We start from the raw sequence: 21,126 nt of genomic DNA, 5'->3' as shown, positions 1-21,126 counted from the left end.
TTAACATGTACTCTGCAGATACAGGAGCTTGGTGATTATTCACAGACAAGAGTAGCCAATAACCATTGTGTATATTTTGCAATTCAAATATCAAAGCTGAAATGAACCCATTACTCCTTGGAAGGTGGCACAACATGCTCAAGAATTTAGTATCACTAAACAAATGCAAGTTTGCGGGCACTTACCATCTGCAGAAAACTTGTCAACAGCTTGGCTCAGGGTGAGGAAATTGCCTGTAGATTTAGACATCTGAAAGAAAAGAGTCATAAGAAATTCTGACATGTCCACGCTGCTTAATCTGATAAACAAAGGGAGAATGACACAAATAACATAATCTGTCCCTGCCTAAGAGAGTAGGATTATATAAGTCTGTGCATCTTTGATAACAGACAAGAGAGATTGCTGTGGCTTGCTTGGGACTCTCTGCATCCCTGCAAGAAACCCAAACTCTGCTCCTGATTCAGTCTCCTGTTTTCCAAAAGGAGCTTCTGTCAACATAGCAAACATCGTTTGCGGAGGTGGTGTCTCCACACTGGCAGGACTCGCCATCTGACAGTATATGCTGCATCTGTACAAGGGAGCTATGCAGGCATAGGCTCTGTAGCGTAGGCATAGCTTCAGTCTTCTCTACAGATATGTTCCTGAAACACATGCAGACATACTGAGCTATCTTTAATCTAGCTGGCTTGTACAGCAACAGTGAAGCCAGGCCAGCAGCACAAGTTAGCCACCTGAGTACATACATAGGGACCAAGGTCGAGATGGACAGTCTTGGTACTGCCTGTACTGCTATTGTTAATCAAGTTTGCTAGACCACAATTAGCTCAAGTATTTCTATATGTGCTACAGTCACAATCCTGACAGAACCGTATGCACACCCTACATCATTCAGAGCTTTTTGGTAATACTACCATTAAGTTACAGCACATTTAATTTTAATAAAATACACTCGGTAGAACACATTTTGTCTGTATGAACTTTCCCCTTTTCCCTCACTTTCACTTCTAAGTAAAATTCACCTTTAAAGTACTACAGTTCAAATTCCCAGGTAAGAAACCCTTCCATATAGGAAGATAATCCTGAAACGCCAGAAGAATTAAGCAGACATTGTAGGTAACCTTACAATGCATTAGTGGATGAGGTACACTGATGATCTGTGGCAGTGATCCCTAACCATTTGGAGCTGCCGGGCGCCAGGGGGCGGGGCCGTTCACCCGCCGGGAACCAGAGGGCGGGGACAGAGCTGCGCATACGCCACACCCCCATGAGCCACGTGCCTGGGGCCAGCAATCCCATGCGCCGTGCGGCCACGGGCGGGGCCGCCCATTTGCCGCAAGCCTGGGGCCGGCGCCCTCCAGAGCCACGCATGCCCAGAACCGGCTCCCCCCACAGCTGCGCGCCTGGGGGCGGGTAGACCAATTCGCCACGCGCCCAGGGGCAGGGCAGCCAATTTGTCACGTGCCTACGGCCAGGGCGGCCAATTTGCTGTGCACCTGGGGCTGACGCTCCCCATGTGCCATGTGCCCGGGGCTGGCGCCGCGTATATGCAGCATGCCTGGGGCTGGCACTGCGCATGCACCATGCACCCAGGGCGGGGCCAGCCCCGAGCACTTGGCAGGCGCACACAAATGCCCCCACGGGCGCCATGGTGCCCTCGGGCACCGGGTTGGGGACCACTGCTCTATTGTGTACCATTAAGTGGTCAGATATTATAGTAAAATACCTAGACAGATGGAATGGTAGGCAGGCAGGCACCTGCTTTGAAAGATGGGTAACAGAAGGAGATATTCTGCATGCTAAATGCTGCCCTGATTAATCTGCTGGAAGATTTTTTGAAGCCGACCCAGGAATTTCTAGCTGTCTTGACCATCACAAGAATATGACAGTGAAAAACTGCTGTACCTTCTCAGAATTCAGGAGGAGATGTCCATTTGCTCTCACAGCTACAGGCCATTTGTCTCTGCATTTGAAGACACAAAATAAGCAGTGTATTTTTATTTTAAAACGCAATTACATTCTTTCTTCAGAAAGAATAAATGTCTAGTGATTTCATTTAGGAATGCACATGTTTTTAAGTGGAACCTTCTAAACCGGTACCTACTGAAGTATCTTGAGGATTAATATTGTTACTTTGAAGATAAAAAAAGCTACAGAACAGGAGCTAACCCATACTGCTGCTACAGTGAAAACATGCACTACAGATCTTTTTAAAAAAACTATACTCAACTTACAGCCACCTTTTCTCTTCAATTACATTTTTAATTTAATTTAGTGCCAATGAAAATTAGGGACTGAGAGCAATGGATAAAAGCCAGCAGTTTCATACAACTCTGCCAATAGTTTATGAGCTCTAAGGATGCCCCATTCCTGCTTTGATCTTGATCAGTAGCTCCCAAACTTTACTAGTTTAAACATCACTTTCTTAAAGAATTGTTGAGAGGTGAATGGATGAAACATTAAGCTCACATATAACAGCATAGGAACCACTGGTCTTGGTGGTACACACACATAGCTGTAACTAAGTCTATTATTAAAAAGCACATACTATCAGCCAAGACTCAGATATAGATCATCCTGACAAGAGCACCAATACTCCAAACATTCAAGCCTTATCGCTACGCTTGTTTGACATCACTTCCAAACTTACCTTTGTCCTGGCCACATGGCTACATGGTTATATAAGTAATATGACAGATGGTTGGGGACAAGATCCTTGCCAGAAACTCTTAGATCCACAGGATACCAAAATTCAAATTCCTCCTTGAGCCTGCCTAACTTTTCCTTTGGAATCAGAGTCTTGGGAAATGGCGCAGTCTTGAAGAAGATGTAATCCCAGACTTCTTTGGACATCTGATTTGCCCTGTACAGAAATACTGACATCTTAATTTAAGACTAACAAAGGACACACAGATTTATTTTTTTCTTTACAAATCAAGATGTTCATTTTAATTTTAACAAAGCCTGAATATCAGGCCTATCACTACTTAATTTGAAAACTTAGCACTTAACTAATTCCAAGTTATTACAAACAGTAACATTCTCACAACAGTTCCTATGAGCTAGTTACTTTTCTCTCTTTTTCACAATGATAAAAGTGAGACAGAGTGTACCATCTACAATAAATAACACAAACCCTGCAGCAGCGAGCATCAGAGTCCAGGTCAACTGATTCGGCCTCAAGCTACAGGACTAAAACGAGCAGCGTAGATGTTCCTACTTAGGGGACAGCATCTAACTCGGGCGCTGAGACTCAGTGCTGTGGTGGTTTTATTGCAGTGCAGATGTAACCAGAGAGGCCTTACCCATGGTCACAGAGGACCGAGTTGATGTCAGAGCTAGGCTCAGAACTCAGGATGTCCTGTTTCAGCCATGCCTCTCTCTACCTTACAGTGTCCTTTGACTCCAAACGCTTTAATGTCCTGGAAGCATGATTCATAGAACCACTGAGCTGGAAGAGACCTCAGGAGGTCATCAAGTCCAGTCCCCTGCCCAAGGAAGGACCAATCCCTTCTCTCTCTCTCTCTCTCTCTCTCTCTTCCCCATTATCTGGGCATCCTTTTTGTCCCAATTACTATCCTGAAAACCCAGAACCAGAATCTAAGCCTTCATTCACAGGTCATGATATCATCCTTCTGGCAGAAGAAAAGATTAAATCTCATTCATGCGTGTTAACCCTTCCTCTTAGCCATCATGGAGTGGGAAGGAAGAGAAGAGAGAAGGAATAATTTGTTCAGCAACACAAGGCAACCTCCTACTTCAGAGTAAAGATTTTGTCCCTATAGCAAGCACTCCCAGACTGCCAACACAGGCCAACAGCCAGGTTCCTCACACAATAACATTTTCTGATGCTGAAAGGCTTATACAACAAATCATTAAGTGGCAGGACAGTAGTTCAAGAATAAATGTGCTATCCAGAAGTGCTGTTTCAGAAACCAGACACAAAGCCAAGGCATTCAAGATTCCATAGGACTTGTATGGGGGATTTCATTGCAATTAATTAGACTCTACTTGCTCTTATTCCCCCTAAATTTCTATTATCACCATTTTGACCCTGCACAGCAACAAAGACTTTAAAGTATAAGCTAGACAGAAGCTACAGCTTGCACATGAGACATCACCAGGTTACCATCCATTCCCTAAAAAGGATAGTTTTTAAAATTTCTTGTTCTGATGGATTATTGCTGAAAGCCTTGAAGTTACTATCCTAAATGACAGGTTAGAGATGTGTGCTGTTACTCAACTGCTATGTTTCGCAACAAAGAAAGATCGCTGCAATATAACAATAGGTCAAGTGATCCCTAAACAGCCCTTTATTTACCACACAGTGTTAATCTCTGCAAAAAGTGCTCTGCAAACTTTGGGTGCAAAATTTGTATTAGGCAAAGCACAGAAAAATATACAGGTACACCCAAAATTCAACGCAATTCAGACTGCTCACTTCAAATCTAGTTTCCAGACACCGTTAGTTTAAAAAAACAAAAAACACCTTCTGTATGTAATTAGAGGGGTTCCTTGAGCCAGATGAAATTCCTGACAGGCTTTGAAAGATTCATTTTGGTTGCAGGTACCTTATATTGTAATTTCTTTCCAGATTAACTAAAGCGGTGGTGGGCAGTAATTTTTGGTAGGGGAGCCACTCCAAGATTTGGTAAGTGATCAAGGGGCGCACATTTCTGTGGAGGGGGTACGGGTCTAGGTTGAAGGTTAAGTGCAGAAGGACACACAGGGTCAGGGACTGGGGTGCAGTGTGGGGTCTGAGAGGGTGTTTGGGTGAAGAAGGGGGTTGTGACCGGGTCAGGGGATTGGAGCGTAGGTCAGGGAGGGAGTGTGGGTGCAGGAGAGAATTCTGGCTTGGGGGAGGGTTGTAGAAAGAGGTACAGAGTCTGGGAGGGATTTGTCACCTCGGGCAGGGGGTACAGAGGCTTTGGATGGTGATCTGGGGGAAGGAGTTGGGGTGCAGGAGGCATTGGGTTGCCATAGGAAGGCGCTGGCTGGGAGGAGTTTACCTAAGTGTCTCCTGGCCAGCAGGCTGCAGAACTCCCAAGGCAGGCTGGAGCCCAAGCCCGCTTGAAAACACAGCCTGCTCCCTCCACATGGCTCTCAACTTCGGGTGGGGGAACAGGCTTCCACTGCCCCAGTCGCTCAGGCCAGTATCTCAGCTCCAATTGACTAGCTGTTTCCAGCCAATAGGAGCTGAGAGATTGGCTGAAGTCAGTTTTTAATCGGCCGGTTGTTTCTGGCCAAAAGGAACTGAGAATTGGGCTGGGGGTGGGGAGTTCGCATGAAGCTTCCCCCTTCCCTGAAGAGCAGAGAGACGCAGGGACAGTGTTTTAAACTGCAGCAGCTACATGTGCCTAAGGGTCCCAGGAGAGTAATCTGTGGGCCGGATCTGGTGGCTTGGCGGGCTGAGTCCAGCCCCCGGGCCATATTTTGCCACGCCCTGAACTAAAGCATCAAATGAGGCTTCACGGCAAATGTGTATGGGGTGAAAAACTGGGGGATTGGAAAGCTTGTGGCCTTGCTGTGAAAATATGGGGAGAGCTCTGCCCCCACTTAAACTTGGAGTGTGTAAAGGCACTTGGAGACATGAAAGAAAGATCCATATGGACTGAAGCAGCTGCCACGGACACAGGATCAGGTGTAGAGAACAGGACACAAAAAGGCCACTACAAGGCCTGGGATCAGATAGCAACCCTATGGACTCTCTTTCTAGCCAGGAACTTGCTTGATTTATTTCCCCCCGTCCTCACTCCCCTTCTGACCCCTCCATCCCCCATTTGCAGGAAGCTTCTATCTTTCCCTCCATTCTCTCTGATGCATAACTACTCTCCTGAACACATGAAACAGCACACTAAAACCCCAGCATCAAGAGGAGAAAGTGGCAATGGCAGCACACTTGGCATCCTGAAGACTGAACGCAATCTCTCAGTCATGGGTTACAGTCCTTAAATTCTCACCCCGTTTAAGAAGTGATAGAACAAACCCGGCAGATGTCCGAGCACTATGGCTTTTCAGAGGACACTTACCAAAAAAGCCAGAGCCCAAAAGTGAAACGTACCCCAGATATATCAAGCATTCTTTGATTCAAGAGAGAAGGGGGGGAAATAAAAGCTAGAAGCCTTCCTTTTTACTGCAGCACAGTAAAAATCCAAGCTTCTAGGAAGATTTCCAGTCTAATATAGGGATAGGAATAGGTAACCTTAACAGGTGATGCTTACCTAAATTTTAACTGGTTAACTGATTAACCGGGATTTTAAATCCTACTCTAGTAGGCATTCACTTGTGACTGACAGCCAGACCTGTCCTAGTCCACTCTGTCCCCAGAAGCAAGCATGTAGAAGGGGACAAACTGCAATTTGTTGTGCCCTTAAAAGGTTAGGGCTTGTCTCCACTAACTTGAGGATCGATGCTGCAGTGATCAATTCACTGGCCATTCATTTTCTCCATGCACTCTCCCATCAATGCCAGTACTCCACTAGGACTAAGAGTGTAGCCAGCATAAACAGGAAAGCAGACCCCCCATCAACTTTGCCGCACACAAGACACTATGGTAAGTATATCAAGTTCAGCTACTCTATTTGCATAGCTGAAGTCACATAGATTACATAGACGGCAGGGATTAATGCTGACAAGGCTTTACACACTATATTTTTAGCAGGTAACACAGAAGTACTTGTAGGGGCCACAATGAAATCAGTCAACTACCAAAACGTCAGTTTCCATTTGAAGGCAGAAAGTGCTGAACAAAAAAGGTTGCTCTACAAACAGACCTCCTTCAGCAGCTCTTGCAGGAACCCCCTTCTGCCCTTCCCCATTCCTCAAACACTGCCAGTCTAAATGCTTTGCTAAATCAAGGCTCTGCCTTTATCTATGCTACTATTCATATGTAATGCTCTATGTACAGATCTGAAGAGTCAGCCTATAAGTTATGCCTTTGGAAAGAACAAGACCAGAAATACATATTGAAATATACCATCCTCCACCAACCTATACCCCTCACCTGATACCGAGTGGAGAATCTCCTTGTCCACGCAGATTACCTCCTTGCAGCAGATGAGCGACTGTGTAAAAGGCCATGTAGATAGTGGAATCAGAGAGTGATTCTATCAGCCACTGCTCATCCCAAGGCAAACGAGTACCTACAAAAAGGCCCCAAAAGGATGTTCATAACCAGGCATAGGCCTGAATTATCATTTGCAGAGTTCACAACTGATAGGATTTTCAAAAGTGCCTGAGTGATTCAGGAGCACAAGTCCCATTGGCTTTCAGCTGAACTTGAGCTCTTAAATCACTTCAGTGCTTCTGAAAAATCTCACTCAGAAGAACAGGCCAGTTACAGCTGCAGTTTTTTGCTCTTGAACATCTTGGCAGACAAAGGGAATCCTTTCAGGGAACTATCCTCAGCTTTTAATGCAACGGCCAGCCAACTTCTACATTTAAACTGAAGCACATGTTCACCTTATCATTTGCTCTGTATGTTTCATAGAAAGAGGTTATCCTGGCCTGCTGCCATATTGAATCAGGAAGTCTTGCATCAGGATTCTACTTAATAAACTAAGAAGGGTTGGATCTGGATGAGAAACCTGTGAAGAAAACCCTCACACAAAGCCAAGGAACCAATATCATTTCCTGCAATCCCATCTCTGATTTACTGATTTGTTTCCATTTAAAAAACAAAAAACAAATACATGCTCCTTATCAATTAGGTCACGGGGAAAGTATCATTTTTTGATATCCTGGTCAAATTCCAATTGGGGTAATTCTGTTCTGCCTACCTATCCTCAGTTAGATATTGCATTAGATTTTAAATTATCAGTTTGTCTAGTCATTTTACACCTAATACAACACTGAATTGAGAGGTTAGCAGAGGGAATTAAGTCCTCTCCTAAAAGAAAGTGCACTGCCCTTTCCAGATGAGGGTGGGGTAGCAGCTCCCTTACTGAAAGAATTCAAGGACTGAAAGGGTCTCAGTCACAAGCTCGACCAGAGGATTGGTGCAGCAGTGATGCAGGCACTCTACCAATCGGTGGTGGTGAGGCAGGAGCTAACTTCTTTGAACAAAGCCCTGGTTTACCTATGGTCATGAACTTTGGGTAATAACTGAAAGGATGAGATCGTGGATACAAGCAGCAGAAATGAGATTTCTCTGCAGCATGGCTGGGCTAACTCTCCGAGAGACAGTGAGGGACTCGGCTATCTGGGCGGGCCTCGGAAGAGAGCTGCTACTCCTCTAGATTGACAGGGTCCAACAGAGGGGGCTAAGGATGCTTCCTGAGAAGCTTCCTTAGGAACTTTGCCAGGCATGTCCTACTGGGAGGTGGCCCTGAGGCTCACCCAGGACATTCTGGAGGGATTCTCTCTCATGGCAGGCCTGGGAACACCAGGAAATCCCCGAGGAGGAGCTGGAACCTGTGGTGGTGGAAGGGATGTCTGGTCCTCCCTACTTTCCAGGCTGCAGCTTCAACCCTCATCAGAAAAAGCATGAATGGATGAAACAGAGTTACACTCAAGCAGCAAGTGAGGAAAAGCCATGCGTTTTGCCTACCTAAGCCATATGTTCTTGAGCAAGCATGCTCCTGCAGCCAGGCCAGACTAGCTTCAAAATTCCTTCTGGTCTCGTCGCAAAACCTACATGGAACAGGTTATTATTAATCCTTGGTCTCTCTCCGGGTTCTGTTGTTAGCACACACCACTTTCCGAGCTATTTGATACATCTCTTTCCCATAACTTACGTCTCTAGATCCTTCAAGCAGTCAGATGCCTGCTTCTTCCAGTTTACTTCTCCATAGTCTAGATACCTTAAGATCAAGGAAAATAATTAAAATAAAGAAGATCACATAAGGGTTCAACAGAGGGATAGGTCATGTGAATTCACTTCACTCACCACTGGTCACAAAGAGCCACCACACACTCATCCATGGACCTTGATATAACTTGTTTCTCGGGTTCCATATAAACCATTGCTTCCCCCTGAGATAAAATGAATGAGGTATAGTTTATACCTTTAAAGAAGTTGTAATACATAAGGCATTATATGAAAGCAAGTTACCAATAATTAACCCCCCTAGTATAATCCCAGCTCAGGCAGCAATTTACTGTCATGATTTGGACATGCCTTTTTCTCTGATGTGGTATTTGCATCTATGAAATAGAGAAAATATAATATTTCCTGTTCTACATCCCGCAGAATGCTCAATGCTAGAAAAAACAGACATCTCTTTCTATTTGATCCATCAAATACAAAACATTTCTCTTTATGTAAGAATACGGAGCTTTATTTTAGCATCACTTTGTACTCTATTGCTACTGCTTTGTCCAAAGAACATCTGAGGCAATGCTTCCGTGGAAACACACCAACAGATTTGATTAAGCAACTGCCCTGCTATGGGAAAGAAAGAGAATCATTTTGGAAAGCAGCATACAAAATACTACATACATTGCCCACCATCTTCTTCTGTATAAGCTTCTTGACATCCTGGACTTTCTGCCCCTTGTACTCATCCACCAACATTATCTGTAAAAGAGAGACCACTGCAGAAGTTAGGTTTTTTAAAAAGATTACGTCAAGTAAAAACAACTCATTTTTCTGAGCTACAAGACAAAGAAAAAGTAGATGCTGAAAATCTGTCAAAAAAAAAAAGATGCCCCCTTATCTCCCACATATATATCTATACAGTGTATGTTTTATTTATGCACACTGAAACCTAGAGGGCTACCTGAACATGCACAACACTGCCACACAAGAAACTGATCTTTGAATTAAAAAATAGTGTAGATGGGCCAAGGCTTAGGGCGCTGTAAGAGAAGCCCACTGAACAAGCTGAAAAGGGGAACACCCTTCTGTCATTTTCTATCAGGCCCTTCAAATCAATGTTTGGAATGATTTTGACTGTTTCATGAGAAAGGTGCATCCAGCCACCATTCTGTAGGCCTCATCTTGAGATAGACATCTCCAACCTCCCATCTGTGATTCTACGTATGTATCCCTTCAGTAGATACATAGGTTCATCGAAGGGGAAATTGTGGGCCACAAAAAAATCCCAAAGGACCCAACCACCCTCGCCCAAAAATCCATACACATTCACCGTATACATGTATTTATCCATCTGCCTCCTTACAAATATTTCATAGCAACTTCATTATAAAAAAAAAAATGTCACAATACACCTAGGGAGGCCTCGTTACTTACTCCCTCATAAAATCCTTTCAGGTACACTCTTTCCTTAGCCTCTATAAGTTTCTCTTTGTCATTCTGGCTCTGGATTTTCAACTCATCACAGACCAATGGAGCTGAAAGGCTGCCATAGCCTGGGATTTCGATGATGGGCACCTGGGAATAGCATAATATTGTCAGGATTTGTTTCAAATTGCATGAACACAACACACATCTTGCGGGGAATTGTCTCTTCAATTTCACAGTCTTCAGTGGAAACTGACACTGAAGAAAATGCAGAGCTACGTGTATTTTTCTTTCATGTTCACAGTTCACCAACCAACCTGAAACCAGAGATTTGGAGGGAAGGAAGAAAGCAAATATCTACCAATTATGTGAAAATTCATGTGGCTTTTATGATTTGCACAGAGCAAATAATATTCTAAAGAAAATACCTATGAAAAGCAGCTGTCAAACTTACAGAAGTCTTTGAATTCCTGCAGTTTATACATTGTGTGCTGATTTTCAGAATTTATTGCTAATCTAATTTGGCGAGCTTATACAGCAATGCCACTAAGCTCATCAGGAATTTTTGCCACTCCCCAGTTACTCCTGATTGCACATCTGGAAGCAATAAACCAACGTTTTCCCTGTGAATGAGACAGACAAAGAATACTGAGCAGCTAACTGAGAGGAGAGCAGGCACAATGAAGAAAATCTGAGATGTATTTAGCTGTAACCTGTACTCTCAAATTACATACATGGCTGAATCCCCGTAAATTCTAGCACAGCCAAAGCACATTTAACAATCTCCATTAAACAGATAACAATCTCCATTAAATCAAGATTATCACAAAAGATTACCACCCACAGAGACAAACTCTAAACTGCAGCCTCAAAGTAGCACTTTCTACAAAAATAGTATTTTGCGTAAAAAAAAATCTTCAACATAATGAAACTTTGCTCCTTTAAGACCACAGATGTAGAATCTGTGGAATCAAATGAAATAAAAATATTAAGTGAATCAACATGTTCCATAGAATCGCTATGGATAGAAATTCCATGCTCCAATAATAAGAAATTAGCAGTAGCAGTAGGGATATATTACCGACCACCTGACCAGGACAGCGATACTGACATAGAAATGCTGAGGGAGATTAGAGACGCTACCAAAATAGAGAACTCTATAATAATGGGAGATTTTAATTACCCCCATATTGACTGGTACATGTCACCTCAGGAAGAGAAGCGGAGATAAAATTTCTCAATGGCTTAAATGACTGCTTCTTGGAGCAGCTAGTGCAGAAACCCACAAGGGGAGAGGCAATTCTCGATTTAGTCCTGAGTGAAGTGCAGAATCAGGTCCAGGATATAACCGTTACAGGACCGCTTGGGAATAGTGACCATAATATAATAACATTCAACATTCCTGTGGTGGGAAGAACACCTCAGCAGTCCAGCACCCTGGCATTTAATTTCAAAAAGGGGAATTACACAAAAATGAGGAGGTTTGTTAAACAGAAATTAAAAGGCACAGTGACTAGAGCCAAATCCCTGAAAGCTGCATGGAAACTTTTTAAAGACACCATAATAGAGGCCCAACTTAAATGTATACCCCAAATTAAAAAACATAGCAAGAGACCTAAAAAAGAGTCACCGTGGCTTAACCACCATGTAAAAGAAGCAGTGAGGGACAAAAAGGTATCTTTTAAGAAGTGGAAGTCCAATCCTAGTGAGATAAATAGAAAGGAACATAAACACTGTCAAATCAAGTGTAAACATGTAATAAGAAAAGCAAAAAAAGATTTTTGAGGAACAGCTAGCCAAAAACTCAAAAAGAAATAACAAAATGTTTTTTAAGTACATTAGAAGCAGGAAGCCTGCTAAAAAGCCTGTGGGTCCCCTAGATGATCGAACTATAAAAGGAGCAATCAAGGACGATAAAGCCATTGCGGAGAAACTAAATGATTTCTTTGCTTCAGTCTTCACGGCTGAGGACATTGGGGAGATTCCCGAATCTGCACCGTCCTTTGTGGGTGATGAATCTGAGGAACTGTCCCGGATTGAAGTGTCATTAGAGGAGGTTTTGGAACAAATAGAAAAACTTAATGTTAACAAATCTCCGGGACCGGATGGCATTCATCCAAGGGTTCTAAAAGAACTAAAATGGGAAATTGCTGAGCTATTATCTGTGGTTTGTAACCTATCCTTTAAATCGGCTTCCGTACCTAATGACTGGATGGTAGCCAACTTGACACCAATATGTAAAAAGGGCTCTAGAGGTGATCCTGGCAATTACAGACCGGTAAGTCTAACTTCAGTACCGGGCAAATTAGTCGAAACAATAGTAAAGAATAAAATTGTAAATCATGTAGAAGAACATAATTTGTTGGACAAAAGTCAACATGGTTTCTGTAAAGGGAAATCCTGTCTTACTAATCTATTAGAGTTCTTTGAAGGGGTTAACAAACATGCGGACAAGGGGGATCCAGTAGATATAGTATACTTGGATTTTCAGAAAGCCTTTGACAAGGTCCCTCACCAAAGGCTCTTGTGTAAATTACATGGCCATGGGATAAGAGGGAAGGTCCTTTCTTGGATTGAGAACTGGCTAAAAGACAGGAAACAAAGGGTAGGAATAAATGGTAAATTTTCAGATTGGAGAGGGGTAACTAGTGGTGTACCCCAAGGGTCAGTCCTGGGACCAATCCTTTTCAACTTATTCATAAATGATCTGGAGAAAGGGGTAAGCAGTGACGTAGTAAAGTTTGCAGATAATACAAACTGTTTAGGATAGTCAAGACAGAAGCAGACTGTGAGGGACTCCAAGAAGATCTCACCAAACTGAGTGATTGGGCAACAAAATGGCAAATGAAATTTAATGTGGATAAGTGTAAAGTAATGCACATCGGGAAAAATAACCCCAACTATACGTACAGTATGATGGGGGCTAATTTGGCTACGACAAATCAGAAAAGAGATCTTGGAGTTATCGTGGATAGTTCTCTGAAAACTTCCACACAGAGTGCGCAGCGGCGGTCAAAAAGGCAAATAGGATGCTAGGAAATATTAGGAAAGGGATAGAAAATAAGACCCAGAACATCTTACTGCCCCTGTATAAAACTATGGTACGCCCACATCTTGAATACTGTGTACAGATGTGGTCTCCTCACCTCAAAAAAGATATGTTGGCCTTGGAAAGGGTTCAGAAAAGGGCAACTAAAATGATTAGGGGTTTGGAACGGGTCCCATATGAGGAGAGGCTAAAGAGACTGGGACTTTTCAGTTTAGAAAAGAGGAGACTGAGGGGGGATATGATAGAGGTCTATAAAATCATGAGTGGTGTGGAGAGGGCTGATAAAGAAAAGTTATTTATTAGTTCCCATAATAGAAGAACTAGAGGACACCAAATGAAATTAATGGGTAGCAGGTTTAAAACTAATAAAAAGAAGTTCTTCTTCACACAGCGTGTTGTCAACCTGTGGAACACCTTGCCAGAGGAGGCGGTGAAGGCTAGGACTATAATAGAGTTTAAAGAGAAGCTGGATAAATTCATGGAGGTTAGGTCCATAAAAGGCTATTAGTCAGGGGATAAAATGGTGTCCTTGGCCTCTGTTTGTCAGAGGCTGGAGAGGGATGGCAGGAGACAAATCGCTTGATCATTGTCTTCGGTCAACCCTCTCTGGGGTACCTGGTGCTGGCCACTGTCGGTAGACAGGATACTGGGCTAGATGGACCTTTGGTCTAACCCAGTACGGCCGTTCTTATGCACAGTGTAACAGCTATGAAAAAAAACTACGAAAGCAAGTTCTCCTGATGCTTCAACCTCTTTTGCCCTCTCACACCCACCCCCCAAAAAAAGGTTTTAAAAACAAAGTTTCTGAAAGTTAGGCAAGCTCAAAATCCAAATAATTAAATTCATGTGTATTTCAAACACACACTGAGCTGCACTTACCGGTTCAAAAGGCAGGACCATTTCATCTTTAATTCCATATTTCCCTCGCAGTGCCTACAGAAGACGTTAAAAAAAGCATTCTGTAAAACAGAGTGATACTATCTCCTTCCACCCCCATGTGTTTGTCTGTGTCCCCCATACGGGCACAGTATCCACTGCAGCGGCCATGGACAGGCGCTTCTCATCTGGCCCCAAGCTGCTGCAGTGAGAGAGGGCTGAGGTTATCCTTTCTCCCCAGGGCAGCCTGCATAATGAACCTCTCATCCTCAGCCTCACCCCAGAACAATGATTTAAATGATGAAAAAACAAAACTTATTTAAGGACCTGAGCAACGTCACACAAATCTTCTAGTATAATAATGAGATTCTGGTACATTTCCAAAGTCTGTACAAAAATGACACTGACAACGATTTTTAAAAAAATACTATTTATGAGTGGGTTCCCAACTAGAATCCCTTAGATTGCACCTAATTTTAGAGGCCATTCATAGAAATTTCCTAAAATGAAGACATCCCCATTTTATTAAAGTAACTTGTCACACATAAAAGGAACTGTGAGCATTGCAGATCTAAATGAGAGGCTTACCTGTTTTTTCTTCAAATCTCTCAGAGCTGCAATGTCATCAGGTGCATCAGATGGAACACTTGTGACCACTCCAGTACCTTGCAAAAATCAATCAGGTAACAAAAAAAAAAAATCAATTAATGTATACTATGAAACATGGGATGTAATGAACTGGCTCATGCAAGCAGACAATGTTGTATGTTACCTTTATCTTCCTTAATTGTGAGCATCGGAAGAGCATAGATAACTTTATAGGAAGTTAAGGGGGCAGAGAGTGCAGCTCCAAGAATCTCCTGTAACAACAGAGAAGAATATGATAACAAGGAGCACTGTCCTAGCATGTCTCAGCAGGAACTTGCTGAGCCGATATTCTTTTTAAACCGGCTGGTCTTCCACACATATTGCAAATAAGTAAATAAATTAAAAGGTCATAATACAAACTGCAGAAGACCTTCTTTCTTCTGCAAAGAAACTAGATACCGTGTTTTATTCATTACTAGGAAATTAAGTACTAGATTCTGGAAGAAATTCAGAAAATAGAAACTAAAATTATTAGAACTGGATAACTGTACAAAGGATTATACCCATTTTCCAGACACATGAGAATTTTGTTAAAGGACTGGTTAAATGGGGAGAGACTGTCTCTAAGTAAATGAAAAGTGTAAACAGAAAGGACATAATGGAATGGTTTAATGTGGTACATTTCAGTGAAAAAGGTTTAAAAGGCTGAGTATCAGGAAAAATTTCCTTAAGACTATTAGATTGAAAAATAGTCTCCCAAAAGAAAAGGAGAAAGGAACTGGGAAATATATAACTAGGTTGAAAGAAGGTCTGTAAAACCGCTTGTATTGTCAGGGCCATACATGCACTGACAAAGGATGGAGTAGGTGTCCTAACAGTTTTCCTCATTTCCAATTCATATTAATTCTATCTTCAACAAAAACTGAATAGTATATTCTATTTTCTCTCCTGTGTGTGACTTACTAACACAAAGGAATTATTAGGAGATCATGTGCATCAAATTTTAGCAAGTGGTATTCTAATTAGACAATGATGTCTAATGGAATGCCCAATATTGCATTGTTATGTTGAATAAATGCCACTGGATCAGCATTGGCCTAAGCATTCTGAAACATTAAAAGGCATGGAGCAGTCAAAGGAAATAGGTACTCTCACATAGGACAGAAAAAGTTTCTGCACTTATTTAACTCTTTCTAGTTAACTATTACTTCTTCATAGTAAAAATAATGAGTTGCTGCTTGTGACATACATTGCTTGTTACTACAATTTTATTTGAGAACAATGACATATTAACACATTTGTCCTTAGATTAAACAGCTGCACTAGTCTGGTAATCTCCCCATTCTTTATTTGGTCAGTTAACACTCACCAAAAAGTTTTCAGTAGATTTCAAGTATCATCAAATTTGTACGTCTTAGGTAGACAGCAAAGCTCCTACAGAAGTTCATAACTTGACATATAAGATGCAAGATGCTCACCTCTCCCATCAGCTCCTTTACAACAGGTACCACTCCATTATCTTTTGTAAAGCCCTGGTAGGACATGTTCCTGGCAGCTCTTTGGGTGCAGATAAAAATATCCCCATTCACTGTCTCGAAGCCAATGTACTTCATATCTGGACGAACCCAACAGTTAGTCTGTCCAAACATGGTTTCAGGTCTGAGAGTAGCTGCCACCAAGAAGATACTTTTTCCTTTAAGGCCACTAAAAAATAGAGAGCACATTAAAATAAGAAAACTTGAGTTACTACAGAACCTTACTCACAACTTAGCCCTAAATAAAGTCCAGTAAGAGATGAATCTGGGTGGTCTACCAGGCTTTTCCACTTATTAAAATCTTCAGTATTAAATTGAGTCTTTATTCAGATTCAAAAGCACACCGACTCAAGACAACAACCACCAAGACTTTCACAAATTGGGTGGCCAACTTGAGATACTGTAAAGGAGCCTGATTTTCAGGTGATGGAAATTCAGCGCTTTCGGAAAATCAGGCTCCTTTAAGTCATCTCAAGTAATCACTTTTGAAAAATCTTCAACAAAGCGTTTTTCTCTTCCTAATGAAGGTCACTACTGGCTAAGAGAAATAAAGAGCAGTAAACTGTCAATTAAGTCACAATACGTGAAAGAACACACACGGGGAGATATTCTGTCACATGTGAAAGATGATTTTTACACAGCCATGGGGTGAGAAAGAACCAGGAAACTACAGGCGAAATAGTTGGACCTCAACTGTATGCAAGGTTTTGGAACTAAGTTTGAAAGAAGAAGTAGTTGAGGACTCAGAGGTAAATGGTAATTGGGATAAAATACAACATTGTCTTACAAAAGGTAGGTTGTGCCAAACTAACTTGATTTATGAGAAAATAAATAATACCTGAATTTCAGTACGACAGCTGATACAATTCTACATAAGAAATAAATAAGTAAATTGGAAAAGATGGTGATTAAGATAAGAATTAAAAGGTGGATAAGGAACTGGTTAAAAGGGAGACTACAAGAGGCTCTACTGAAAGTTGACCAATTAGGCAGAAGGAAAGTTACTAGAGGAGTTCCTCAGGGATAGGTCTTGGGAGCAATTTTATTTAACATTTTCATTCATGATCAAGGCATAAGAAGTGGGAGTGTGCTAATAAAATCTGCAGATGACAAAGTTGGGAGTAGGACTGGACTATCATACAAGAAGATCTGGAGGACTTTGAAAACTAAAGTAATAGTGTGAAACACAAAGTCATGCAATTTGGTACTAACAAGAAGAATTGCTATATACTGGGAACCTATCAGTTGGAAGTGACAGGGGAGAAAGACCTGGGTGTATCGACTGATCACAGAATGACTATGAGATGTCAAAATGATGCAGCTGTGAAGAAAGCTACTGCAAACATAGGATACATGAGGCAAGGGATTTCCAGTAAGGAAAGAAAAATATTATTGCCATTATACATGGCACTGATGACACCTCATCTGTAATGCTGTGTGCAATTCTGATCTCTTATATTCTAGTCTGAATTCATCTTTCTTGAACATGTGTGGAGAAGGATTACTCGAATAATCAGAGGAATGGAAAATCTACCTTATGAAGGGAAACTAAGAACTTGGCTTGTTTAACCTAACCAAATGAAGGCTGAGAAGAGATACGATTGCTCTTTATAAATACATCAGAAGGATAAATAACATATCTTCCTGGTACTTAAGTGCCAATATTGACATAAGAACAAATGGATATGAAATGGCCATCAACAAGTATAGGCTTGAAATTAGACACAAGGTTTCTGATCAGAGGAGTGAAGTTTTAGAACAGACTTCCAAGGGGAGGAATGGATTTTAGACTGAGATTGATAACTCTATTGAAGGGACAGTATTATGGGACACATGCCAGTGTTGGCAATTTAGGGCTGCTATTAGTAAATATCCCCAAAACAGGAAGAGATGACACACTAGATGAAGATGGCTCTGAGTTACAGAGAATTCTTTCTCGGCGTCTATTTGGTGGGTCTTGCCAACACGATCAGGGCCCAAATGATTGTCACATTTGGGTCAAGAACAAATTTCCCCCAGGTCAGATTGGCAGAGGCCATAGTGGGTTTTCACATTCCTCTGCAGCTTGGTGCACAGGTCACTGGCAAGTCACTAAAGTAAATGGTGGATTCTCTGATGTCTTTAAATCGTGATTCGACAACTCCAGTAGCTCAATGAGAGGTTGCAGAGCTATTATAAAAGAGTGGGTGTGTGAGGTTCTGTGATGTGCAAGCAGTCAAACTAGATGATCACTGTGATCACTACTGCCCTCAGAAGTCGATCAGTCTATGGAACGTGCATTTTAAATATTAATTACAAGAGAGAAAAAAAAATCCAGGACTTGACAGGTAAATAAGAAAAAAAAAGTAATATTTCACAATCTTGTAGATGTTTGTGTTACACATTTTCTATTATGGATTTCAGATTTTAAATATTTATAAAAATGAATTTTGAGTTCAACTTAAAAGTTTGAGTTCAATTTTTTCCTGACCAACTTTTTTTTTTAAAAAAAAGGAGACTGGATCCCTTTTAAAAATACATTTATAAAATAGACAATGCCTTTCAGGAAGGTATATTCTAGTAAAATACAAAGTAATAGGCTCAGTGCAGAGGTAATGGCTGAAATTCTGTGTTATATAGGAGGTATGACCAGATAATCTAATGGTTTTTCTGGCCTGAAAATGAATGAATCTATGAGACCTACCTTAGCTTTGCAGGGTAAGGTTCTACTACCTTCATTTTTATTAACGTGTATTCTTGAGGTCCGACACCCTAGGAGTCACACACATTAGCCAGGAGTCAATATAAAAGTCTACTCACGCAGCAAAAGCATCATTTCCCGAAAATCAATTCTGCATTTGTAGTAGCGCAGTTCAAATACTATTTAAGGATCTGATATTGGGGTCCCAAAATAAACTAGACTTCCAATGATGTCAATGAGAGTTTATCAGCATACAGACTGCAGGACAGGATCCTATTTATTTCTCTTGATCAAACACTTTATTTATCTAGGCTATTATATTACATTACTAAAGAAAAGAAACTGGATTTCAGTAGGCACCAAATCGTGTTCTAGTGAAAATCTTGACAAACTGTTACATAATCAATCAGAGGAAACTGACTAAAGTTAACACTGACCATTGTTGTGGTTCAATTTTATTTTCCTAGAGGAGGCCAAGCTTCTCATGTATTAACGGTTTGAGATCAGTTAAGTCAAGATGACTATATATTTAATAATCATTATCAAGAGCATATTTCTTCAGGATTTAAAAATTATATACAATGTGCAAGCAATCTGTGTCAGAATAAAACAAATTACCTCTCCAGTTTGTCTGTCATGATCCATGCAAGGTTGTCCATCTTTTGGAGAATAAATGGTATACCTAAGAAACACAGTAAATTATTATTTAAGGATGTGCGTGGCAATGTACAGACAAGGAGGACGACAAGTTGTGTGGGACGAAGAATGTTGGGTGGGATTTTCAATAATAGTCAATTAGCTTAACTCTGCTACAATTAATGTTAGCAAGAATCCTACCACTGATACCAGTGCAAGTTAGGTTAATATTGAAAGTTTTTTAAAACCTCACCCCAGAAGTCTAAGGACACAACTTAGACAGCAAGGGAAGCATAGGAGACCCACTAAGTTTGATGGGACATCTCTATTCAGAGAGCTTGCATGAGTGAATCTGTATAAATTACAAAGTGATCGTAACTAAGTCACAAACACATTATATCCAATTTTGTAAAGCAGTACCTAGGGGGACATTTACCTTTTTGCTAGGATTTTTAATAGTACAGACTTAGCAAGTGAAAGAGAATATGATTACCGTTTCCCAAATTTAACTTTATTTCTTTCTTTCAGTGTTAAAAATTGCCACCGTACAAATGAGTCGTAATAAGGGTTAATGTCAGTGGTAATGAAAGAACGTCTCCAATCCACCTGAAAAGATACATAACAAGTAAGCAAATCCAGCCGAAAATTCCTGTGAAACTTAGAACACAGAACACTTGTTTCATATCACCTACTTGCTATATTTATTCAAACCCTACAAGAAATAAAAAACCTCCATGAAATAAAAAACACAAACAAACCTTGATTGTTTCATACTTCTATGTATACACAAAGTCTATGCAATTGATTGAACATGGGTCTTTCAAAAAAGACCTTAAAAAGCCTGGATCCTGCTTTTTGTGTGCTCCATGGAACTTTTTGTAAGACCAAAGAGGAGGGGGCATAGGCTACATCTACACTGCGCGGCAATTTTAAAATAAGCAATTTCAGAATAACTATTCCAGAATAACACATCTACACTGCAGGTAGCTTCAAAATTAGTCTGAGGCAGGCTTCCCTAATGTAGACATGCTATCTCGATTTAGAGCCCCAGGAGGCACTGGGAAGGAATAACTTAGAATGGCTCTTGTGAGGGGCTATTTCAAAATAGCAGCAGTGGAGCATCTACACATGCCTTACTTGGAAACAGCTATTTCAGAATAGGCATTATTCCTCGTAGAATGAGGTTTACAGATTTTGGAATAAGCCATCCATTATTTCAAAATTATTTTGAAACAGAATGACTATGTAAGAGCTCACATTGTCATTTCAAAATAATGCTAGTTATCTCAAAGTAACGGTGCAGTGTAGATGCACCCATATTTCGCTCGTGTCCTTTATGGATTCCTCTTCTCCTCTGCATGTGTGTGGAATATTTTCCACAAGTTCTCTACCTGGAGCCTGTTCTACACCCTAGAAGGGGCTGCCCATAAATGGTGTCATATGTAAATGATCTGTGGCACCTTTCACTTCCAAATAGGGATGTTAAATTTAGATTAGTTAATCAATCAAATAGTCTATAGGACTTCCATCAACTATTCGATTAGTCGATAAGGGCACCTCCGCCTCTGAACTGTAGCAAGAG

General features: G+C 41.2%; 1 protein-coding gene across 1 annotated transcript in view; it reads right to left on the bottom strand.

Annotated features, from left to right (window-relative positions):
• LARS1 (leucyl-tRNA synthetase 1) overlaps positions 1-21,126 on the bottom strand; it is a 62,484-nt gene that overhangs the window by 22,451 nt on the left and 18,907 nt on the right. The window contains exons 7-22 of the mRNA XM_006128555.4: positions 20,038-20,150; positions 19,527-19,590; positions 18,912-18,979; positions 16,172-16,397; positions 14,878-14,965; positions 14,694-14,770; positions 14,109-14,162; positions 10,190-10,330; positions 9,437-9,514; positions 8,885-8,970; positions 8,733-8,798; positions 8,546-8,628; positions 7,001-7,139; positions 2,648-2,860; positions 1,903-1,960; positions 186-249 (exon numbers count right to left, since the gene is read on the bottom strand). Of these exons, the coding sequence (XP_006128617.2) occupies positions 186-249; positions 1,903-1,960; positions 2,648-2,860; positions 7,001-7,139; positions 8,546-8,628; positions 8,733-8,798; positions 8,885-8,970; positions 9,437-9,514; positions 10,190-10,330; positions 14,109-14,162; positions 14,694-14,770; positions 14,878-14,965; positions 16,172-16,397; positions 18,912-18,979; positions 19,527-19,590; positions 20,038-20,150 (1,618 nt within the window). The remainder of the gene's footprint in view (positions 1-185; positions 250-1,902; positions 1,961-2,647; positions 2,861-7,000; positions 7,140-8,545; positions 8,629-8,732; positions 8,799-8,884; positions 8,971-9,436; positions 9,515-10,189; positions 10,331-14,108; positions 14,163-14,693; positions 14,771-14,877; positions 14,966-16,171; positions 16,398-18,911; positions 18,980-19,526; positions 19,591-20,037; positions 20,151-21,126) is intronic.

Source organism: Pelodiscus sinensis, chromosome 17 (assembly GCF_049634645.1).
Source record: "Pelodiscus sinensis isolate JC-2024 chromosome 17, ASM4963464v1, whole genome shotgun sequence".
NCBI classification, from domain to species: Eukaryota; Metazoa; Chordata; order Testudines; family Trionychidae; genus Pelodiscus; species Pelodiscus sinensis.
Note: the sequence above shows the minus strand (reverse complement) of the source record. Positions and strands in the feature narration are given on the sequence as shown.